This window comes from Tursiops truncatus, chromosome 5 (genome assembly GCF_011762595.2).
Source record: "Tursiops truncatus isolate mTurTru1 chromosome 5, mTurTru1.mat.Y, whole genome shotgun sequence".
NCBI lineage: Eukaryota > Metazoa > Chordata > Mammalia > Artiodactyla > Delphinidae > Tursiops > Tursiops truncatus.
In genome coordinates, this window is record NC_047038.1 from 19,146,572 (window position 1) to 19,172,866 (window position 26,295).

Sequence of the window (26,295 nt, forward strand, 5' to 3'; positions counted from 1 at the left end):
CTTTTCTCCTTCACAGCTCTCTCCTACTGGTGCAGGTCCTGTCCCTATCCTTTTGTCTCTGTTTATTCTTTTTTCTTTTGCCCTACGCAGGTACGTGGGGAGTTTCATGCCTTTTGGGAGGTCTGAGGTCTTCTGCCAGCGTTCAGTAGGTGTCCTGTAGGAGTTGTTCCACGTGTAGATGTATTTCCGATATATCTGTCCGGAGGAAGGTGATCTCCGTGTCTTACTCTTCCGCCATCTTCCCCCTCTCTCCTGACCACTAGTTTAAAACATCTATTACAGTATGTAGGTCAGCACCCCAGCTATACATATCTTTCTTAGACTGAGGAATCACTGAATCTTCAGTAGGCTAGTCTACGATTATAAGTCTAGCTGTATATGGGTAATGATAAAACTGCTGAAACCCATGGGCATCAACTTTCTCTCACTGTAAGTTAGGTAAGTTTTCATTCTGTTGAACAATGAATAAACCTGTTAACAGGAAACAGTAGTAACAAAGTAATAGTAACAATAGTAATAGTAAAGTATTTAAACAGAAAACTATTCATGTTTGATGCTTAAGATAACTATCTGGCTTCTTCTGTCCAAAGGTTGGAATTCATTGAAAGACACATACCAGAGATAAGGAGGTTAAAAAGAAGTCAGCTTTATTGCCTAATGAATCTAAATTGGAAAATGTGCCCAGCTGTCTGGCCAAATGGGGTTGCCGTCACTCTCTAAATACACAAACTTCCTCATTCTATCAGTGCAAGCTGGACAAATCCAGCTTGCCCCTTACAGCATGCACAAGGGAGGAAATCAGAATTGCATCCTCCTTGCAGGCAGGCTGGCTTCAAAAGATGAAATGAGAATAGGCTCATTCGTTTTCTTTTCTCTAGAGCACCAAATGGATTAAGTCACTTCTGGGGAGGAGTGAACAACAGGTAGGGAGAGAAATTGTTATTATTCTGGTGGAAGGCACTCATAGTGGAAACATGAAGCCGGGGAAAGGAGCTTATCAAAGAGAATTAGTTACAGCGACTTGTCTATCCTGTACCGTTTCACTTGGCAGTTGACTTGATGCCCTGACAGGTCACCCTGTATTCATTCTGAGAGCTTAAGCTTTGTTGTTACCTCCTAACACCACTCCCCACATCCAGACCACTGGGTCTACACCTAACGACCAGAGTCTACTTGCCATCACTCTTTGACAGCATTTGCTCTCTTTGGCATTTTTTAACAGTATCTTACTCCAGAAATGCCTCCCAACATCTGATGGTTCTTCTGAGAGCTTTCCTAGGGTTTGTCACATATCATTGCCTGAATAAACTGTTTGTTTGAACTTGAGTTCAGAGCCTTTCCTGGCCTTGAGTTGCTCAGCTCTGACCTACACAGGTAAAGCAGACAAAATTCACAGAACCAGAACTTATTGAGTATTGCTCAGTTGAGGACTGTCTATCCATCTAACACTTCTGGCTAAGGATACTCTCTGCTTGAGGTCCCAAATGGGAACAACAAAAAAAAGATCCTCGACTGACTTTAAAATATGTGCTAGTGACAAAGGGAGATGGGTAACTAGCTCTCACTGTGTGGAGGGCACAGCATTCTGAGTATGGCTCTACCGGTTGCCATAGAAAATGACAAGTCCACACAGGCAATCAGGTTTATTCCATTAAACTTTAGAAGGCACCATTCCATAGTGAGGATAGAGAAGGTTCTAGAGCAATTCTATTTAGTGTAGTCCATGGACTGAGGCCACTCCATGAATTATTAATGCTCTACAAGAAGTATAGAAATTGAGAGTACACGTTTAGAAGTTCTTACAGCAATTGACAGAATACACTTGAATCTAATAATAAAACTGAATGTAAAAAATTAAAAATTTGAGCTTGTGTTTTATATGTTGAGTATTTTTATAAATGTTTTCATTTTGAATAATTGATCTTTACTGTATTTTACAAGTATTGCTTTGGCAGTTTAGATTGGTACTGCAGATTTATATGTGGTGCTACATACAGGTAATTTAAAAAAAATGATTCTTCACTACAGATTGTTTGTGAATCCCGGGTCTAAAGTGGGCCAGAAATTATGATCTTTATATGAGAAAATCCTTTAGATTTTGTTACATGTCATTGGAATGTTATAGAAAATCTGGATGTATAATGTGATTTACTAGAATAGGATAAGGTACATGATACTCAAAATATAATTTTAGCAGACTGCCTGGAAACTGGTATCTACACAGGGCTGTATCTTTTTTCATTCAAGGATAGAGATCATCCTTCGTTTTTTTTGTTTGGTTTTACAGTTGCATACTATTCCATTAAGTGGGTCTGTCATATTTCATTTACCTGTCTTCCACTGATGGACATTTGAATTGTTTCCATCCATTTATTATGAATACTGCAATAAACATTCTTACATAATTATTTCACACATATGCAGGTATATCCAGTAGTGAGACTGTTCAGTAAGAGATGATGTGCCTTTGTAATTTTAGTAGCTTTGTGTAATTGTCCTTCATGGGGGTTATGCCAATTTACACTCCTACTACCACTGCACAAATACGGTTTTCCCATAGCTTTGTCCAACAGAGCCACAGAAATTTTCAACAGTTACAGATTTATTTTAAATTGCCCTTTTTTTGATAGCATTAGCACAGTAAGTGCCAGAAACAGAGTTTATACTTACGTCGTTTTTTTGGTAATCTCATATATCAATACATTTAAAGCCAGAGGAAATTTTTAACATTTAGAACTTACTACTAGCATACTGTTTCTTGGAAGCAGAGAATTAATACCTGAAGTACAACTCCAGGAACTAATTTTCAAAATTTTTACTTATTCTGTTTCATGAAGTAACTATCTTAGATAGTTCTCTGGTAAGCTTGACCAATAGAAATATTGTACCTATCCCTCCCAACTGTAGGGCTGCCAAAGGGGAAACAGAGATCAGGCAGATGATTCATAAGATGGTCTAGCAGAATATGAAATGATGATTCTAGACACTAGGGTTTTAGTTTTGCTACTGAATTGCTGTGTGACCTTAGATAGCAGTTCTTAATTCCCCTACTGACACTTAGTGTACATGCATATCTACATACATACCTACACACACACACACACCCTTGGCTAAGTGTCTTGACTCTTGAGTTTTTAATCTGTCAGAACAAATAATGCAGAAGTCTGCACCAGAGGCTTTCTTGAGGCATTTTCTAGCTCATGGTTCTTCAGTTCTGCTGTTTTACCCAGCCTTTAAACTGACTATTGACTTAGCTAGATTTCAAACCTGAGTTGTGATTAACAGTATTATAGCTACCTTTGAATATTACTTTAGATTTTGCTATTCTTTTAAAATTTATTTATTAGATTTACATGTATAATATTATACATATTCATATGCACAAGGAATACATATAAATATATAAAGAATATAGTATAATAAAACAAATAGCTGTGTACTTACCAGTAGCTTAAGAAATAGAACAATACCTAATATTTCTGAAGCCTCTGCTGTACCTCTCCCTGAGACAATTTTTTATAAGTATTATTTTCTGTGAAAACAGTAACTGACACAGGCTGGGCATCTATTAATTATAAAATAAGCTATAAAAGGAAGAAAGTCTCAAACAACTACAGACTGAAACCAATTATTGTGACTTTATTACAATAGTTACAAACAATACTTTAGTGGTATGTATTTGTATCACAATTACTCAAACTATATACAAATAGATATTTATACAAGTCTACACTTAAAAAAAAGAAAAAGCAATTAATGTCCAAAAAAAAAAGTCACATTATCAACAAATTTTTTTCTAAAAGTTATGGCCAATAACAAAGGAAATTCACAGTTATTCTGAAAATATTTTAAAGATGCAGGAATCATATTGCACATAATACAGTTATAAACCTTACTGAGCAGATGTGTATATTTTAATCTAGTTTTTCACAAAATTTACATCATGCAATACTTCACTGTATACAGAATGGTAGAACTACAATAAACAGGTTAACTTACAAACTTTTAATATAATGGCCACAAAATTAGAATTTTTTAAAGTTATATTTAAAATAATTTTACTATACAAAAAAACACAAAAAACCCAACACTCCAGTGTAATAAAGCTTAACAGACAGAATCAAAATTTGTTCACAGATCAAGTTGCATTTTTAGTGTTCTTCTTTATCTTTTCCTTTCTTTTCCTTTTCATCCTGTAGTGCAGTACCAAGTTTTTTAATAAGAACTGACAGAACCTTGTCCAGTGGGTCCATAACTCCTCTTTGAAGCCACTTAGGAATAGTAGTCCTGGCATGATGAAAGCCCAATTTTTGAAGAATATAATCAACGCCTACTGGATCAATTTTTCTTCCAGTCCAAGAAATTAATCTAAAATAATTATAAGTCATTATTATTAAGGAGTACAGTGCCCTAGCACAGTCCTGAAGGTAGGTTCAAGACAAAGTATTTTCAGTAGATGCAAATGATTATCTAACCTACAATTCCTGGATTCACTGTAATAGCACTCAAAAAATGTGTGAGCCTACACAGCAATGGCATTTAGTGAATTTCATCGTGATTAATTTATTTTAGGCCTCAAGTTACATGGTCATCTTAGTTACAAGGACATCTGGCTCATTCTAAAAGATGGTATTAACTTGATGGGGGGAATCCTTTCATGATGTTCACGTATATCAAATCATGATGTTGTACACTTAAAATATCTGTTTTGTCAATTATACTTCAATAAAGCTGGGAGAAAAAGGCTAAAATTTACTAAGTGTTTGCTATGTGCTAAACGTGTTTGAAGGAAGAACCATTTTCTCCCTATTCTTTCCGTTTTCTTCCATATAGAAGAACAGTGTTAGTGAAACACTCCTGGTCTTTCTCTGCCCCCTTATTGGTGATTTATCTGATTGGCAAATTAACAGAGGAACTGAGTAGTGTAGTTCAGTACCCTCCTCCCTACCTGCTCTTTAGGAGCTTCTCATTTTGAACTGTTCCTCCATGCCATAGGTTTTTCAAGGACAGGCCCCTAAATAGTTAGCCCAAGACGGTTCGTGGCTGCCTGTAGCTACGTGAGTACACAAGGCTGCTGACTGCACAACTCTAGCACCCCTCTGCCCCCCACCTCCTGGGGGTCTGCATCATTGAGACCCTGTAGGTAAGTCCAAACCTAGACTTCGTAATAGAAAGACATTGTTGCTTGACACCAAACCACATTCTGTTATCAGCTTTATTAGTATTAAAGCTGTAATTTTGATTTCCAGCTGCCTCTTGCTGTTTCAATTGATCCTGAACTTAGGTAGGGAAAAGGAGGGTATTAACCACTGGTCTGCTAAAACTCTAATGGTTGTAAGCTTTTTCCATTGATTAACTCATGTAACCATTGTAACAACCCTTGAAGGTAGGTAATACCATTTTCCAAATTTTTCATGTGAGGCACCTGAGGCATTAGATCCTTTGGCCAAGGTCACTCAGCCACTATGCTATGTAGCTGGGCTTAGAGCCAGAGCCCTTAACCACGTGCTCCACCAGTATATTGTATCACTTAATCTCTTGATAGGTATCTTATATATATATATATATATATATATACACACACACACACACACACATATATAATATATATGTGTGTATATATATGTTTATAGCAAATTTAACTATTTTTATTCTCATTTTAAATTAAAAGATAGTCAATTTCATTATATTTATTGATATTTACATATAATGGACGGTTTTCTGTATTAGGACCTTTGCAGTATTTTAATATTGACACTGTTGATATTTCTCATGAGTATATGTACTATTAATACCAAAGTGTATTGTTGATTTGGTTACAACATATTTTATTAAATACAGATTACTAACACAAAGTCACTACTTTCTGCTTATACAGGAGTCCACTGAATAATGGAGATCTTACTAGTTTAGAATGATTTTGTGGCATAAATATATCTGAATAATAACGTTGTCTAAATGAAATATGTATCATTCTGCAGAATGTTGTGCTGGACTTTTTTTGATACTGTTATTGCATGATGGACAGTTATAATCTGATTAACAAAGCAGATGAGAGGAAAGAGGAAAATAATAGGAAGGTTGTGTTAACTCACGCACAAGGACATACAAAGCAAGTACCGCTAGTTACAGCAGAAGTTTAATGTAATTAAAACTAGAAAATACTTTGGAAAGTTTGATGTGGAAACAATGTGATGTAGCTGGGATTGTGACTGTAGTAGAACATGACACAGTAAAGGAACCTGAATCTGAATTAAATCTGACATTTCAGGATGGTTTTATATTGCTTAGTATGCAGACAGAAAGACACTGTGACACTGTAGGTTCTATTACATTGTCATGACATATGTGAAAAATTGTAATGACTACTTAATGATGATGTATGACTTCTGCATCTTACAAAACAGTTTATTGTAGCTACCTCAAACACCTGAAAATAACATCCTGCTGAGATGGTGAAAAAATAATAGCAACAGCAAAAGTGGAGTTACTCTCATTTTTTACTGATTAACTGACAGGATGTCATGTCACACACTGGATAGTTAGCACGGAGCTATTCTCAGTTGTTTGTGCTGCTTTTGCCTTGCTTAGAAGCACTTACAAAGGAAAAAAGGAGAAGCAAAAATATCAGTCAGAAGCTGTAGAGGCTGTAAGTGACTAACATAAAAATATTTTTTGGTAAACCATATTTAACCTGCTGCATTATTTATAACCTTTTTCTCATAATAATCTCATAGGAAATAGGTAAATATATACACCCACTCCTTACCTAAGAGTGGGTTCTAGATGCCATGTATTGCACATAAAATCTCTCCAGTCCACAGTAGTGTAAGTGATGCTGTCTTCTCTGTCTTTGTCAGAGGAATTTTCGTCATGAATGATAACTGGACTTTTCTGTCCTGGTCGAGTAGATAAAATCCGAGGTGGAAAAATAGCTATAAGGAAAATGATATATTAATATTGTAAATACATATCTTACAAATTTATTTTAAGTCACTAAATGAACAAAGTAATTGGCTCCATTTGTTTTTATTTATAAACTGGCCAAAGCCTCATTTAATTACATTTCTTAAAAAACATTTAAAAATAAGCCATAAGTAAGTGCCAGTTATTGGTATTTCTTGGAGAAAGACAATATCGAAGTTATTTTATTCACTCATAAGAATTAGAAATAACATGTGATCATTTATTTTTGAGTAATAGCACATGTTTTACATGTATCTGTGCCTAAAACATACAGTAAAGAATATTTGATAGCAGGCACAGGACACTGAAATTGACAGTTGTAGGGCTCCTAAAAAAATGCCTGTAGCTGGATGACTTTTTAACAGCTTTTTTGAGATATAGTTCACTCGTTTAAAGAGTACAGCTCAATGGTTTTTTAATGTTAATGCCTATATATATATATTTGAAAGGCTGCACTAACTTAGGAGTTTTTTAGGTAAGCAGTCTTTTCACTCTTCCTAGTTGAGTACTCAAATGTTTTATGAAAAATGAAGTCTTTTAAAATTGGTGATCATAAATGATATATTTAAAATTGAATCTGGGACAAAAGTAGCTTTCATATGATCTTTAATAAATACAGCATTTCTATAGGGCACAGGTTTTCAAGACACAAATTGGGCATAAAATAATGATTAATACGAAATATGATATGTATTATGTAGCTCTGGTTATAACTGTTAATTAGCAGTGGGATAATATATTGATTGGGAATGAACCCAGGAATGAAGCTGTACTCTCACACCACATCGGAATACAGATGTCTTCAGTTATCGCCTGGTCTGTTGCTCTGCTTTTGTTTATTATTGATGGTGGTTACAGTACAACAGTTTATCTGGATGTTCTAGGAATATGTTGATTCTGCTCTAGTCTTACATACTGTTAAGAATTTTCTGAGGCATGTTTATATTTATTTTGCCCAACACTACTTGCTTTTAGTTTTTTTAAAAAATATATACTTACAGCTATTAAAATATTTTATTTATAATGAAAATCCCCATAAGTAATAGTTTTGTTACTGTAAGTCTGATAATCAAGTCCCTATTTCCTCTTTTCGCAATGAAATAATGTCTTACAACAATTTCTAGAAAAAATACATTTTAAAAGAAATACACACAGTTCATGGCAGGCCAACACAATATTTCATAAAGTGACAAAGGTTCCACATAATACCTGAGGGAAAGAAATCTGGCAGGCATTCATACCTAGGTAGACTAGAAAAGAATTCTGCACTTCACAGCTTTATCTAGAATCTGTGTTTCTCCACATTAAGTTTAAATATTAAGGCAGAGAGAAAAACAAGAGGATTAACAGTGATGGTATATTTTGTTGCTCTATGTGAAGACTGGATCTATGCATATTATACATAACATTTCCTATTATACGCCTGCAGTCATTTTACTTGAATGGCTCATAGATTTCTCCCAGCCATCATTATTGCTTTCACTCTCACTGAATTTTTGGCACATCTAGATTAAATAGTAATGGAAGAGCAACTCAACTTATGTATGCTATATTTACACTCTTTCCACATGGTCTTTTGATAATCTGTCTTTGTTTTCTTCACTCAAACATTCATCATGAAGCTATTTTGAAATATCTACAAGATAAATTTTATATTTCTTTCTTCTTGGAAAAAATGAAGCAGTTATTATAGTGTAATTATAGTGTGACTTGATTATATTTAATAAATTAAATAAATTTCATCTATTCGAAGCAGTTTTTTTAAAAGCACATCTGTTGTTTTTACCATTGTATATTCATATAGTTGCACAATAAATATTTATTGAGTGAATAAAGACCATATATTTGGAGAGCATTCCATATCATGACATTTTAAACTACCTCATTCTTTTAAACAGCTACAGAGTATTCCATTTCATTGTATGGACACACCATAATATATTCAGCCAATTCCATATGGATATGAGGGTCACCATATGTTTCTTAGTGGGCCAACATTTAAGTTTCCAGTGAGTAAAACCAATGTTAGCTAGCTCATGAAAACAAGACACCACTACTGAGGTCTAAATATTTATAAAAAAGATAACATTCTGTGCATTCTAGACAGATATATCTTCTTCTTTAATTTGGTTTTCCCAATTACGTATGTAACTCTTGCTAACTTTATTATGTAGTTGTTTCTCTAGTCATTTCACTTTGACCAGCAATATTTCCTCAAAGAGGTTTTCTTTTCTAACTTTGTGAAACTATCTTACTAGACCTGATAATATACAGAAAATATATGGAAACATTGTGTAAAGTATAAAACACCATTCAGTTTGAGATATGGTTAGAAAAAAAATGAAATGTACCTGGCAGATACTCAGAAAGTCTATCACATAGTCTTACTAATATATATTTATTGATATTTGTAACTCATAGAGGAAGGAGACACATTCTACCCATTTTATCACTAGACCATAAAAATCCATATAAATTGTAGTGAGAGCTGCCTTTCCTGAAGCTTGAAGGGAAAAACAAAACCAAAACCAATAATGTTACCCACCTTTTTCTTTTTCTTTAAGATAAGCTGACACTAAATCATGAAGAAACATGATGAGCTCAGCGTCCATCGTCACACAAATGTGGTCAGTGAACTCTGTCACCACACTGCATTCTACCTTTGGCTTCAGGCTGGCGTCTGCAATGGCAAAGTTCTTTTACAGTAAAAGATTATTGAAATAAGTCCCTTCCTCTTCCCATTAACAAGGGATTTACATGGGTCCGTGTAAATGCCTCCACTTAAATGCAATTTCTGTATATGACTTACAGAATGATGATGATAGTTAACTAAGCACTTTCCAAGTATATGCCATTTACTCATAAAACCCTGATGAAGTCCTATTAGCCCCATTTGAGGAGAAAGAGGCACAAATGGAGTAAATTATTTGCCAGAGGTCATACAGCTGGTAAGAAAATCAATTTGAACCAGAAGATCAATTTCATTATATTATATTACAAAAATAACCTTCAGGGAAAAAAAGAAGTTTGAAGATCCTTTAGAATTTTCTTTTAGTTAACTTTAGAAACTAAAGATTGTTTTTCCACATACTCTGTAATGAAGGTTCTTGTGGTTCTTGAACGTGAATAGATTTAAAGTCAAGCTGCATCCTTGGTAATGCAAAGATAGTCTCTGTTTCATGATTGTAGCTAGAACATCCTCTGAATCCACTCAGCAAACTAGAATTCTTCACTGTAGTGCTATTCTCAGTGTTATTAGCATCAACATTACGAAGCAGATTTAGCTCTACAAGCATAATGATAAAGACAATAAGAATCAAACCAATAGGCATTGATAAGCATATAGCTTTCATGACATTGATACACAGAACTTTTATCATTTCAAAAGGCTGGAAAATGAATACATTTTAAAAAAGAGAGCCATATTTAAGCTTTGATTTTGAGACTAGTTATATGCCTCTATAGATATAAATATGGACACATATTTATATATACATACATATACAAATATATATCTCACTATTCTCAATATTGAAGCTTTATAACATGATTTTGGCTAAATCCAGTAAATTGTGTTTTTTTGTTTCTTGAATTTTGAATATTATTCTCAATTGAAATCGTATCTGAATTTAATGAAGGCGAAGTCTTAACCACTAGACCGCCAGGGAAGTTCCAGGAGGTCTTTTTTAAGTAAAACATTCAAGTCTTAACATGTCCCAGTCTAGTCAGCTTTTTAATACAGATGAAATGATTGGTAAAAGCAGTACTCTAAACTCTGACACAAAAACAACCGCAGAATAAGAATTTTCATGACTGAATTACTACAAGACCGGTGAATCTAATTTACTTCCTTATCCTCCTTTGTTCTGAGAACATTTTTAACAGTCTCTGATCCCTAGGGTTGCCTGTGCATAACAACTATTTTCCATGAGGCCCAAGCCATCTTCTTTTCCATTCTGAGAGGATTGAAAAAATGAATAAATTAAAAAATGAAAATGAATTTTAAAACTTCATCAAAAGCACTTTCTTTAAACTTATGACTTCACAGGAATACTAATATTTAGTTTCATTTTATTCCAGCCATCCTGAACCTTAATTTTTGGTATTCTATTACTTAGTTGTATAATAACTTTCCCAAACCTCCAATGTGAACATTACTATAAAAATATTTTTCCAATTATAATAAACTTAATTTCATTTATTTAAACCAATTTTATTTTGAATGTTTTCAGTTACATATAAAATAATTTTAGTCCATGAGATGTTGCACTACTAGGGTGGTGAATCATGTACTAATATTGCTACTTAAGGCAGCTGGAATAAAACGAAAATTGTTTAAAGAAATGGAAATTCTCCCTACACTTAAATTCTAAACACAGTCAACAAAGCCCCAAATAGAGAAAACAAAATAAATCTCTCCAAAGAATCAAACTTTTAACCTTCATTTCTTGTGGCTGTAACGTAATTGAACCACTCTTTCACGCTTGCTACTCCATGGGGTGGATTTTCATGGCGACGCCTTGTTATCTTGGTTATTGTTGCCATAGGACTTTCCAAAGCACCGCATGGTTTGGTAACCATGGTATTATGGCCCAGATGAAAATCCAGTGTTTGTACAATATATGTAGAATGATCACTAGCACCTAGAGGGGAAAAAAAGTTTCTCAGTGTAACAAACTATATTTAGATGCAAGAAAAGTTGTGGCCCTAGAGCAATAAATTTAGCTAGGTAAGTCATACATAGATACAGAAGGCTGTAAAACTAAGGAGTACAAAAGAGAGAAAAAAATTCACAAATACTTTTTCTTGTAGTTATAACTGGATCTATCCCCAAGAAGATGAAGAACATCAACCATTTTTTCCTTCATCATTAAGAAACCACTGAGTAGAAAATTAAAGCTAAAAGAAACTGTGGAGGTAAAAGCACAGCCTGCCCATAAAAGTCTTGTAAAATAGTGTTGACTGGCAAGTAATTTCCTTACACTACCACTGTGTATCGTCTTCTCTTCATGTTTTTATAAGAAATTTTTACAATTTTTACAAATTTTTACAAATGACTATGGCCAACCACAGCAGCAAAAACTTTAATTGCCTAAGTAAGAAACAGAGTGAGATGGTAAGTTCAGAAATAAGTCCTTTAACATGTCCCAGACTTTATAGATACTGACTCATTGGCAGTGAACTCCTTGACATTGTCAGATACATGATAATAAATAGAGATGGATTTCAGAAATACCATAAGAAAAACAGATAAAAGATATGAGAAAAGAAAATTACTTTGTCATATATAATCATATAAGAAGATGAGGAAAAGTGAAAGCTGAAAATGTGTCAGTTTACCATCTTCCCAGATTTTTTGAGCTTCGGTCCAAAAAGCAATATTTGGTTCCTCTAAGTGAAAAAGGGCCCATGATTTTGAACGGAAATTTGGACCATGAAAACAAGCTAGTGTCATATGATTTCCATGTAAGCTCATTGATCCTCCAAACTGCATTCCATCTTCCGGTAATGGAATCTGAAATAAGGATATGTGGCATCCTGATACCACCTTCAATACTCCAGGCCAATGTCGATGATGAGCTGCATCGAGCACTGCAAGAAAACAAAAAACCACTTATCCTGAAATATCTCATGAACATCCTGAATGCTGAGTAGGAAGACAGCAGGTGGCTACTTTCTACAGCTGAAGTGACTCAGATAACAGATGAAAACAACAATTCAGTCCCTGGTTAACATTAAGCAGAAGCTAATAAGGATACAGTCTGGGAAAAGATGCTGTGTAAGGATGGCTAGAACTCAGGAAAGTAGCAACTTGCTAATAATAATTACAACTAATGCTTCTGTAATGATTAATGATTTACAAAGTGCCCGCATGAAATTTTATGTAATTCTCACAGTATCTTTGTAAACTAGGTATTTCATCTAGACTCTTCAAGTGAAATAGAAGAGGGGTGAAGTGAACCAGTGAAGGCCTAGAAATCAAAGGCAGATCCCTGATTTTAAGTACTGGAAAAAAAATCTTTTATACCCTTTGCTGCTCAGAAGTGAGGTCTGAGGACCAGCGGCATCAGCATCGCCTGGGAGCTTGTTAGAAATTCACTCTTATATCCACCCCAAATCTACTGCATCAGAATCTGCATTTTAAAAGCTCTCCAGGTGCACATTAAAGTTCAAGAACAACTAATCAGATATACAGTTGACCACTGAACAACATGGGGGTTAGGGGCACTGACCCTCTGCACAGTCGAATATCCATGTATAACTTACAGTTGGCCCTCCACATCCACACTTCCTCAGGATTCAACAAACCATAGACGGTGTAGTACCACAGTGTTCATTACTATTGACAAAAATCTGTGCGTGGGCCTGCACAGTTCAAACCCATGTTTTTCAAGGGTCATCTGTACAATTCATATTTATATTTCCCACTTATTCCAATAATATCCTTTTGGCTGTTTTCCACAATTCTCATTCTGGATCTAACCAAGGATCATACATCATGATCATGCAAGGATCATGCATTAGTTGGCGTATCTCTTTAGTTTCCTTTAATCTAAGACAATTCCTTAAGCCCGTTTGTCTGTTTCCCATGACAAAGACTTTTTGGAAGAATCCAGGCCATGCATTTTTGGGAACACTCCTCTATTTGTATATATGTCTGATACCAATTCTAGTTTAAAGGAAATGCAGGGACTAGGGGAGCAAGATAAATGAAACAACAAAGAAGCAACTGAAAAAGACCCAGAAAGTAGGATATTCTGCAGGACAATTGGCCAAGTCTCTTCAGCAAGTCAGGTCACTAAAAAAAGGACTATACTGAATTTAAAAATAGTAAAGGAACATAACCATTTTTAATCTGTGATCTTGGATATACTGGTTTGGACAAACCAGTTGTAAATATAATTTTAGATCAGTTGTGGACTGTGCTGAGGTGACTAGAGGAGATAATTAGCACAATGGAAAGTTTGAGACTGTTGACTGGAAAAGGCTACAAAACAATGTGAATAATGTTTTGGTAAAAGGTACATATATGTGTGTGTATGTATATATATATACATACACACACACACACACGCATAGAAAAGTATCTGAAAGTATATAAAGTATTGACAGTGATGATTTCTGGGTAGAATGTGATTTTTTTTTTTTTTTTTGCTTGTATATGTTTTCTCATTTGTTTTCCCAATGCACATGTACTGCTTATATGATAATAAATCATTAAAAATTATCCTGCTTCTGACTACTTTTCACTTTTACCACTATCTCTCTAGTTAAGGCCACCATTGTCTGTTGCCTGGACTTTCAGAAAATCCTCCTTACAATGGTCATGTAAGTCTGTAGCAATGGTAATGGTAATTATTGCAGTGATTTCCTTACTTTCATTCTTAACCACCTTGGTCTGTTCCCCACACAGCAGCTTTAAAAAGGATTAATTTTTTAAAAAGTGAATCAAATAATATCAGATCTGTTCAAAGCTCTCCAATAGCTACCCATCATATTAAAAATCTTCTCTTTGGCCTCTCTAAGTTCGTGTCCAGTGTTTTCTTGCTTGCTCACTCTGTTCCACCACAGTGGGCCACCTTAATGATCCTCAAACAAGCAAGTTTCCTCCCGACTCTAGGAGCTTTGCACCTTTCAGTTGCCCACTTTGCCCAGAACTCTCTTCCCCAGATCTTAGCCTAGCTGCCACTTCAGAAAAGGTTTTCCTGACCACCCTTTCTCAAACAGCTATCCTCACAGTATGTATCACAGGCTCTGTGATCCTGCCCCTGCTTTGTTCTTTTTCTCAGCATTTCTCTCTACCTGAAATTATCTTACATACTTACTTAGCAAATTTGTTATGGTCTGTCTCTCCCATTAAAATGTAAGCTCCATGAGGATAGGAATTTTTTCTACTTAGTAGATCTCCTATGCCTAAAACAGTGCTTAAGAACACGGTTGATACATAATAAAAATTTGAATTACTGAATGAAAATCTGCCTAATATGACACAGGTAATAAATCCAAACTCAGACATTCTGATTCCATAGCCCATGCTCTAAACCAGAACGTGGTGTTGTCATATTTAGTATTAAAGAGCATGTATTGTATCTGAATACATATAGTTGTATGTATTAAACAGTCAAATGAACATGAGTAATGTAATGGGAAATACAATGTAAGCTATTCAGAATAAAAGAAAATATATCTAATCATTAGTTGTAACTTGTAATTATGTAATAAGGTAAGAATTAATTTGTAATGTAGTGATGTAATCTGTAGTAATGGCATGATTGTAGATGAGCTGTGGCAGGGGGAGGAGATAATGAATGTGAATGACTTCCCAAATGATGGCCTCTAATTCCACTGGCGGGTAGGAAATTGGGTACTTTGCTGAGTGAGCAGGATAAAAAGCATATGGACCACTTTTTAAGTATGGTACATCGATATTATTTTAAATTAACACATATTTAGTGAAAGATAAAGCATATATAAAGCCTTAGTCTTCTAACTCTTACATTGTTCTTGTGAACTTTTCTCTAGGTTATTAGTCATTGTCTTAGGTGGAAGATAAGGAACTGGTCCCCAGGTAGACAGAGCTCGTTTGCTGGTGTCAAACTGTTGAGTGAAAAATTCCTGCAGCTTCATTCCTATTTTTATCAGGTCTGGTGTAGTTGATCTTGATATCATTACTTGGAAAATATCCCACTTCAGATCTCCATGGACAAAAATTTCACTAGAGCATAAAACAGAATCTTTTATCATATATATTACATAAGACAGTTTAAAAGCACAAAAAAAAGTCTCTTCCCCACCAGTTTTTCATTCATATTAATTGTATGATATAAAATCACTGTGCAGGAAAAATGGTTTGTGTTTTCTCACTGGATGATAGAAAATATGTTGAGTAGTCATGTAAAGTACTGAAAAAGTAATATTTTACTAAATACCTTTTATCGGTCATGCTTGAATCCAGTGTGTTATACAGATTTACTTTCCATTCATCCTGAAGCTTGAGATCAGCATTACTGAAGATACCCATGAGAATACTTGAGCCCATGTAATCAACACGAGCTTCAGTAGAACCCATAGTAATCTGAATTTTGTGACTGGGTTGCTGATTTGGATGTTCAGAAATATGAGCTAAAATAGAAACAATAATTAATTTTCACAGAAATGCCTCATGGGAAAAAACTCATCAAAATCAATTTTCAAATACTTTTCTTCAACATATTGTTCAGTTGTAAAATTTCAACATACCAACCATCTCCAAAGCATTGACATCTATAGTCCCTCCAACTACTCCTCCTTTAGAATCTAACTGTGATCTTCCTAGACCAACAGACATGCTTATCTCTCGATCTCGATTACTTCCTACTGACAGACGGCCCTGGCTCTTCAAACCACTAGTTGTCCAGCTATAAAAAAGAAAAAGTGTTATTAATTAGACATATGGCTTCCCGTGTCAATGAATTAAAACAGGAGTTAGATGATTTCAAAAAAGTTGGGCAATGAAACAATACATTTCTTATAAAAACTATGGTAAACATTTGAATATTAACATTAATGATGAAGCTTTCTTCTTAACTAGAAAATTATGCTATTTTCCTTATCATTTTCTATCTTTTTAGAACACATTTCATGCTGTTTTTATGTTACAATATCTTTAGGATTAAACCATTTTCAGGATAAAGGTATATAATCTTTTATCTACTGTCTTCACTGTCTCAAACATTGCAGCTTTAAAAAAAGGTTTTGAATTGCTTTACTACAATTAGAAAAATTACAACTAATGATTAAATATATTTTCTTTGTATCTGAATAGCTTACGTTGTATTTCCCATTACATTACTCATATTCATTTGAACGTTTAATTGCTTCAGGTTGATAGCGAACACGACAAGTGTTTCCCATGGGGTCCCTTGTTGGCTTGCCGCTTTGTTCGATTTGTTAAAAGGAGTTGATGTTTTCGAAAGTGAATCTAAAAATAGAAAATCAAATGTACATTCACATAGATGCTCAGCCAATTACAAAGCAAAAACTACCCATCACTATAATCCAGAGAGTAAAATAATGATATTCTTGTGTTAAAACCTAACATTTACTAGCTGTCATATTGCCTCCAAAATATTAATAGTTACCATTTACTGAACGGTCAGTAAGGGTTGCCAGCCTTACTTCTTGAAAGCTCATAGTTCTGTATGAGCTCCATCTTATATGAGGAGATTCTGGTGTGCATGGGATATAGCAGCACAGATCGTTTATCACCCTAGGATTTTCTTACCAAAGGAGAAAATCATAAGTTGCTGCTGCCAAGAAGAGAACTTGGAAGGTAGGTACCATTCTGAAATGCAGAGGCTGGCTGGGGTGCCTGTCTTCTGTGTTCTTATGGACTTAGTATACATCCTGAGTCCTGCATTGGCTCATTATACTCTAATCTTACCTTGGGACATGAACTACATCATTCATTTTATATACTTAGACACAAGTAGAGCCTTGAGCACATAAGAGTTAAAAAAAAATAGTGGCTGAATAAAAGAATGACTGAAAGACTGAAAGAATGCGAAGATTAACTTTTTCAATATGGAGTTTACAACACTGTAGGTCTGTTTTACTTCCTGTGGTGCATGCTAACATTATGCTTATTCCTCTCTCCCTATCCCTTTTCAAAGCGACTAGCCATCCAGCTGTCTCTTCTGCTAGCAAATACTGTGAAGTGCTTTGTCTGTTGTTTGGTTTGGGGTTCCTCCCTCAACCCCGCATCTCCATAAAAACCTGCAAGAGAGTAACTTCCTGCAGTTGGGGCAGAAGTCTGGGAGTAACTAATTAAGATTTTTATCTTGGGGTCACTGGAGGGCTACTGATAACAAGGAGAGCAGTGTTACCTCTTTGGGGAACTGAAGAATCAGACACACTTCTTGACCTTATGGAAGCTGGGGATTTTAGGCTCTGTGCTGCTGTCCCTGGTGACATGGTGCTGTTTGTCATATGCTCATTGAACACATTAGGTGACTGAGGCATGTGGGTGAAAGAGGCTGACTGACTAGGCTGCTCCCAGGTCCTGCAGTAAGCTTTCCTTGAAGATTCGGGGGAAAGGTGTTGGCTTACACCTTCAATGGAATCAGGTGTCCCTGGGCCAGATGCTAACAGAAAAGTAGATAGCAAAAACAAAATTAACAGGGTAATATCATCATGTTATAAAATAAGGAATTTCACCACTCCACCATTTCTAATCACATTTTATATTCCTTCCAGTTCTCTGACAACTGTATGATGTACATTTTGCAAAGTACATTCCAGCATGTTATTTTTTTAAATTCTCACAGAAACTCCATGAGATGGGTAGGACAGGCACTCCGTCCCATATTACAGATGAGGGAGTAGACCCAGACCCAGATTTCTGATATTTTCTACTGTATCATGCTAACTCTGTCTTTCACTTACGCAGTGTAATACTACAACAATATCTAAGTCCAAGAGAAAAAACGCAATATGATAGCATGTCCCCAATATATTCTATTTTCCATGTTTAACCATGATTAACTTGGTTAAATGTATTTCTGTGTTTCCAGATTTTACAAAGATTACAGGGTAATCATTACAGAATAAAAATCAGCTGAACTTAACCCCTGAGAGTGCAAGTATTTTGTGACCTCCAGTGCTAGTGCATTCCCAGTGGTTATTTGCACATTAAAGGGGCTCCACTAACATTTGCTGAATGAGTGAAAGAATTGCAGGGTACAACTTACCAAGTAAGACAAAGTTTGTGTTATCAATCATGGATCTTGTTACTATTGTAATCAAAATGAAAAGCAGCCTAAGTATAATTTATAATTACATAAACAAGCTTACTTGGCAAATTTATAGTTTGGTCTCCAAGGAACAGGCGTCTTGCAATACTCCTCCTATACCAAGCTCTTGGAAATGCTAGAATTTCACTGAGGCGGCGCATGTCATATTTAAAGGAAGCAGACCCTATATCACAAACAGCTGATACATAAATAAAGTTTGTTAGAACACATTTCCAAAACCTTTAATATTTTCACATGGTAGGTAATAATAGGACATGATATTACACAACTGAATTATAATTCTATTACAATTCATGAAATACCAAAATAAGTTACATAGTATGATTAGTAAGTGATAATGTGTTCCTTCCACAAATGATAAAAATAGCACATTCTGCACTGTTAGTTCCATTTTTAAGGTGAGGGCAAATTGGAATTCTATTATCAAGTGATGATATTGTGAAATTCTCAGAGAGGATCTAAAGATCGGTCTTACAAACAGCTTCCAGCTTTAACATAGAGCTCTTCTCAAATATGGGAAATGAATCATCAGGATGAGCTAGAATACAAACTTCCTCAAAAGTAGCTGCAAACCAAATAACTGTATGGCAAAAACTACTATTTTCCTTTTAGACAGAAAGCGGCCACTTGTCAATCTGAAAGCACTCTCATGGCTGTCTCCCGGGGTTCTGCTCTGAGCACACTGCTGCTTTTGCTTCACGTGCCTTCTATTCCTCCACCATAGCTTGTGTTGCATTTACATGCCAACATCTCCCAAACCTGAAGTGTCTGTTTCAGTCTGAGCCCATAACCACACAGCCCATTAGCCAATTGCCTACCAGACCCTTTCACCTCAAGGTCGTATAGGCCATTTCCTTCTTTATTTTCTATCTAAGTTAATGACCTCACTGTCCCTTCAGTCACCTAAGCTAAAAGTTTGAGGCATCCCTGTCTCCTCTACTGCTCCTCATACAACTTGTCCTTAAGCTTGTGGATTCTCATATTTCTCTTGAAACCATTCCCTCTACTCTTTTTTTCCTATAACAACTCAGGCCCTCATCCCCTATTGCTTAGTCTGTTTCAACAGCTTCCTCAAGCATCTTTCCACTCCACCACCTCTTTTCATTCAACCATCAAAACTCCCTTCCTAAAACATCAATCTGAAGCATCTTCCTTTTTTTTTAAAATGTAAACAGATTATTTTATAATCCATATATAATTGTGGTTGTTTTTTATGGTAAGAACACTTAACATGAAATCTACCAGCTACAGATTTTTAAACGTACAATACAGTATTGTCATCTTTTGGGACAGTGTTGTCATATCATTTCTTAAAAATTCTAAGGGCTTCTCCCCGCCCAAAGGATCAGAACCCTGTTCTTTAGCCTGGCATATGAGTCCCCCCTACCCCAATCATGTCCTGGGCTATTTTACCAGCTTTACCTCTAGCCAACTCCTCTCTCCCTCTGGCCTCACCTACTGTGTACAACTAACTAAATGTTCAGTTATACCTATGCTTCAGCTTCAGTGAATCAAAGTATGCTCCAAAAGCATACTTTCTGACACTTTTGTACCATTAAATACCATGTTGCTATAGCCAAGGATATTCCTACATAATTTTGAAGATCTGACCCAACATCATCTCCTTTGTGAAGCTTTCTCTGATCACTCATATAAAGCAGAATATGTTTCCTCCTCTATAAACCTCCATTATAGGATTTATCACACTGCACTGTAATTTGTCTACTAATAAGACCTTCCCTTATTCATGCCTGCACCTTCAAGCATCTAGCAGAGTTCCTGGCACAAGTTCACTGTAAAATAAAGGCTCAGTATATGTTTGCTGAATGACCAAACATATATTGTGTTGAGTGAGTTAAGTATACTTACTATATCTTTTCAGTTAATAATTTTAAAAATTTTCACTTGCATAGTACTCTGAATTCTTCAAAATGTTCTACATGCATTTAATTTTAAATACTCAAATCACAACGTAAAGAAAATGAGCAAGTGAATCTGTCCATAGTTATGTAACTAGTTATAAAGCTGGCAACACATATGCACACAACTCAAGATCTAATGACACCAAGTAAAAAATTTTCAACACTCATCTCTTTAGTGTTTTAAGAATTTCTAATGAAAAAATCAAACAAAAAATCATAAACTTTACCAATTCATGGTAGAGAAGCGAAGAAGCAGTTTTCAGTGATTCAATTAGGCATATTTTGGCCCTTGGGTGATATTTCCATGTATTTATCTAGCAATCATATTTCTAACATTGATTACCTGGACTGAGATAATACTTGGCTGGACAGTTATTCTTCTCCTTTAAATCAATTTGTCACTGAATGCTTAATATTACTAAATGTATTTAATAATTAAACACGAAAAGGAGGCCCTTATTTAATTCTGGAAAAACAGTATTTTAATTAAAAAACTATAAAATTGAATACCAGATATATTTATTAGTGTAGTGTCCATTTTGCTTGCAGACTTGCTTACAGACTGACTTTCAAAAAATGAGGCACCTCCAGAACGCCTTATCCGAGACAAACTCACTTTTACAAACTCGAGATTTATACTGAGTGAGTCTTTTCGACCAGTGACTGAAGTGGCTTCTTCATCCACATTCCCTTTAAAAAAAAAAAAAAACAACAAACCAAAAACACATGCGTGTGAACACACACACACCCATATATATATGTATACACACACACACAACTACCTAGTTACATGAAATTATCCAATAGGCTAGAATATGCTATCAAATAACATCACTTAAGTGAGTAAAAATTTAAACAGAATGACCTAATGAGCATTAGGCATTCCTAACAATAATTTTATAGGTTCAAGCCCATAAACATAATAGATGATTTTTACAGTGTCCCTCCAGCAAAAATTAGGATGGACATGGAGTGTGTGTCTTTATTTGTCTAAATAAGTCAAGAGACATTCACTAATATCAACATCCTATGCATTTTTTAGTGGTAAATCTGCACTTTAAAATGCCAGGGGAATTTAAGTTCACTAAATAACGAGTAATAATAGTCTCATTTTAAATTAACAAATGTGATGCACACGCTTTAAAAATTTACTATTTATAAAATATAATTTTTTATACAAATAGACAATGATTTGATGAAACATTTAAAATTTAAGTAACATAAGTAACCTCATATCTGAAGCGACTGCACAGTGTATATCACTTATAAGATATTTGGAGTTTTAAAATTCTTATATAATTGATTTACCTACATTACTTATTTCATATTTCTACTTATTATGTAGAGACAGGATAGATATTATCAAGAAGAAAAGTAAAGTTTCTGATCTCATTTTATATCCATTATTAAAGATAACATTTCTAAAAAGATCAAAGCTTGAAAAGATGCGATAAATTTGAAAAAGATGCAGACATGCTAAGTATACCTAATCCTCCTGATCCAGGTGTAAGGCCAGAAACAGCAGTTTTTTGTTTCCCTGCTCCATATGGATGAAATACATAAAGTGAAAAGTCAGACATGCACGCAGTGAAGCTCAACCCAGATGAACTGCTGCTGGAACTGGTCAGATCTGACTGACTACTACTATGTCGACTTCTGCCAAGAGGGCTGCCTAATCCTGACAAACCTACAGGGAACACAAGAACACCAAAATATTTATAAGCCACAGAAAATTTAAAAAACTGTCACTAATATAGTCTCAAGAAACAAACATGACTTGAAAATAAAGTGAAAATAGTCAAACATTAACCGATCAATAGAGTTAAATCCTTGAAATTAAAATGAGGACTTAGATGTATTTTCCAGTTAATTCATAAACTAAGGCTGAATATTCTGTTCATCTTTGAAATAATTATTTATACATATGACTGGCCAACTCCATGGTTTCCTGTTTCTTTTCTCCTTTGTTCTACAGGGAGCAGGCTGTGGAAGAGGTACAAAACAGCTGGGTTTTAAGCAATGGAGGAGAAGAATGAACTGTAAAAAACCCAAACCATATAGCTGGAGTCCACATTTCCCAGAAACAGTGGAAACAGAGTAAGGTACACAAATAGAGAAAGTTGAGGATCTCCTTCTCTTAGGCAGCTACGTGCCCTCACTGGCAACATCTACCGTGGGTGGACAGACTAATTCCAAATATGCTTTAAACATAAAAAAATATGAGACTGTCTGAATGGAGCTTTATATGATTTGCCAGTGATTCTAAAATACGTATCTCCAGACCAGACTTCTTTTGGATTCATATATTGCAGCTGGTTACTTGACATCCCACTAGAATGGATCACAGACATGTGATCACCGACATGGTAAGACAAAGCTTACCATGTCCAAAACTGAACTGATCTTTTCCCCTAATCTGCTTTTCTTCCAGTATTTCCCATCTCTTTAAGTAACACTTCCATGCAAATAGCTCAGCCAGAAACCTGGGAGCTATCTGTCATCCTTCCCACTTGTAACTTCCTATTATGCAACTTATCACCATATCATTTCTATGTCTAACAACATATACCAAGTATGTCCATTTTCCTCCATCTTACTATTGCTATTCTAGCCTAAACAATGATCAATTCTGGGCTGCTGAAATGGCCAACTTCTCTGCCTGCTTCCTTTCACTCTTGTTCTCCTCCAAGCAACTGCCACACTGCAGCTCGACTAGTGTTCTAGAAGTGTGAATGATAATCACGTCCACTTCCCTGCTTAACCTCTCAGGTGGCTTCCCTGAATGATACGGCTCTTTCCTATCTATATAAATCTTGCTCATGCCAGTATACCCTTTGTTCACCATGCTCCACTTATACTAGTTGTATTCTTTTTATTTTTCAGAGTTGTCAAACTCTTTCCTACTTCATGAATTCTTGTATTCTGTACCTGGAGTGTTTATTCCCCCAACTCTCTGCTTGGCTAACTCATATTTAACCTACTTCATGTTTCCACTTAAAACATGTTTGTTTGCTTATTATCTGTTTCTCCAAATTCAATTTAAGTTCCATATTAGCAGGCACTATGTCTGTTAGCTAAGTTCACTACAGTATATCCAACCCCTAGTACTGACCCAGAACTCAGTAAAGTTCAATAAAGATCCTTTAAAAGAATGGATATTGTCGTAACCTACATTTCTTATACATTTATTCTCATCATCATTCCTTCTTTCATGCTTTATGATGATAGAATAAGAGATGCTGTTTCATTCGTTAATTTTCTAAAATAAATGTGGACATAAAAATAGCTGCTCATTTTATTTTCCTCTCATTATGTATTTCTAGCATAGTACATATAAACTGCTATAATAATTTGTGTTAATAATTTGTGATATTTTGTCATTAAGAAAAAAGTGAATATCCCAACAGAGAAATGGGCATGGGCATATTTATCCCCCTCTGTCAAACAGCCAATAAAGTAACAATATAGATTAAAATAATAAAATCCCGTTTTAGTCAATCATATTAACAATGATTGAAAATAAATTTAAAGCAAAGTGTTGGGAAGAGTACAGTGAACTTGGCGTTCAGATACGTTGTGGTGAAGATGCAGAAATCTTTATAGTCTTACTAGAGCGTAAAATATATCAAACACCTTAAAATGTTTGCACTCTCTGACTTAGGAATTCCACTTTTAAGAATTAATCCTATGGATGTTTAAAAATATTTATATACAGAGATACTCATCTCAATATTATTCACAAAATAAAAACCAAAGAGCCCAGAGAGTTTCAAATATATGATCAAAATGATGTTATATCATACAGTCATTAAAGTTATTTTAGAGATAAATACTTAATAATTTGGGAAAACCTATATTTAAAATTTCTGAAAGTTACATAGCAGAAGAGACCATATTTCAGTCTTTCCTGGGAAAAAGATCATATCTTCACAAAAATGCTAGAGAGTAGGTAGGAACTGATAAAGGGATATTATTATTTTCATTTTTGATACTTTTCTGTTTTCTTTATGTTCTGTAATAAACAATGAGTTAATTTTATAATCAAAAAAATATGTTTTCAAAAACCAGCACTACCGCTCCAACGTGTTGTTGACTACAATACAATTCCAGCAGCAATATTTAGGAGCTAAGTGTAAGACAGTGGGCTATGGCATTAGCAAAAATCTTATTTGTAAAATATCAACTTTTTGTTTTGAAAATTTTCAGAGATTTACACAGCAAAGCAAATGTTTTGCTTTAGCCATTTCTCCACATTGCGGAATATCCCCTGGGGGCAGAATCACCCCCCCGCCCCACTGCTTGAAAACACTGAACATTAGTTCTCTCATCAATTTTCATTCATTCTAGTCTCTCTTTTAAAAAATGGCCAAGAAAATCTTTATTTTTTTGCATTTGTGATCTCTAAATGATTTTTAGGGCAGAAATGACACAGTTTTAATACAGTGAAGTGTGACTATCTCATCAGGAAATCATCAGTTCTGCTTTAAAAACTAAACCTTTCATGAAACAAACATTTGAGGTAGGTAACAAAATTTACCATTAAAAAGTCTTTTTATACACACACACACACACACACACACACAATGTGATATACTTTTAATTCAGTGTGATAAGAAATCCTTGCAAGATAATACTACATCTCTTATTTACCATTTGCAACACTGATTACTTGTAATGTAAAAATATAGCATAAAATCACTCAGAAGTACTTGAACACATTATCACTCATCACTCATAGTGCATGTAATGCGTACGTGAAACCAACAACAAAATGCTATCCCACTGCCATTCCTTTGTAATAAAATACACTCAAAACTTTGATCTACTATAGATTTTTTTCTACAAGTACTCTAATTCTCAAATATTCTCCTTTTCCAAAGTTATTTATTTGGCAATATATATTACTGTTAAAATAATATTTGGCTTTATGCCAATTGAATAAAAGAATGTTTCCACACCTGGTATTCCAGTTTTGCTTGCAGAGGTCTTTGTTCCACTCTGAGGAGCATTACCTCCAGGGGATAAAGTCTCTGCAGGATACGTAGCCCCTAAAGTCTCCAGTTCTCCTCGGTTTGAAGAAAACACCAAGTCCAGGGATGGCAGCTTTAGCATGCATTCTACTCTTGACACCGGTAAACAGCTAAACTTGATCTGTGAGGGCTAAAAAGTGCAGAAAGCCAAAACAAAAGTTTCTAGGAGCTAGATGATTAAAAATTTTCCCACTGGACTCCAAAAATTACATTCAGTTTCCATTTCAGTCTACATATACCAAATTTATTATTTGACACTTAAAAGAATTTTGTCTTACTTAAAAGAATTTTGTCTTTAGTGTGTCCTACCTTTTTCAAACAGACACACGATACATTAACCAAAGTATATTAACAAAATGGTATCATTTAAAAAACTCTAAATATTTGAGGAACTATCTCTAAGCAGTAAATATGTAGACATTTAGATAATTCAGAACATTAAAGATGTTTACGTTCATATTGTTCATAATCAAGTATTTTAAAGGAAATGATTTCCTTTTATACTAAAATTTTAAAAGGCTATTGCATTAATAACTGAAGTTTTACAAACTTTCAAGCCCTCACTCATTACATGTTTTCATCAGA

General features: G+C 34.8%; 1 protein-coding gene across 4 annotated transcripts in view; it reads right to left on the reverse strand.

Annotated features, from left to right (window-relative positions):
• Positions 1-3,619: 3,619 nt before the first annotated feature.
• BLTP1 (bridge-like lipid transfer protein family member 1) overlaps positions 3,620-26,295 on the reverse strand; it is a 207,206-nt gene continuing 184,530 nt past the window's right edge. For all 4 annotated transcript variants that reach the window (XM_073804868.1, XM_033856712.2, XM_033856714.2 and 1 more), the window contains 15 exons: positions 25,639-25,840; positions 22,167-22,367; positions 21,191-21,370; positions 18,799-18,936; positions 17,832-18,089; positions 16,777-16,927; positions 16,207-16,364; positions 15,897-16,089; positions 15,465-15,682; positions 12,307-12,558; positions 11,406-11,609; positions 10,058-10,252; positions 9,512-9,646; positions 6,770-6,935; positions 3,620-4,368 (listed from right to left, as the gene is read on the reverse strand). In XM_073804868.1, the coding sequence (XP_073660969.1) occupies positions 4,152-4,368; positions 6,770-6,935; positions 9,512-9,646; positions 10,058-10,252; positions 11,406-11,609; positions 12,307-12,558; positions 15,465-15,682; positions 15,897-16,089; positions 16,207-16,364; positions 16,777-16,927; positions 17,832-18,089; positions 18,799-18,936; positions 21,191-21,370; positions 22,167-22,367; positions 25,639-25,840 (2,868 nt within the window). In that variant the 3' untranslated portion in view covers positions 3,620-4,151. The remainder of the gene's footprint in view (positions 4,369-6,769; positions 6,936-9,511; positions 9,647-10,057; positions 10,253-11,405; positions 11,610-12,306; positions 12,559-15,464; positions 15,683-15,896; positions 16,090-16,206; positions 16,365-16,776; positions 16,928-17,831; positions 18,090-18,798; positions 18,937-21,190; positions 21,371-22,166; positions 22,368-25,638; positions 25,841-26,295) is intronic.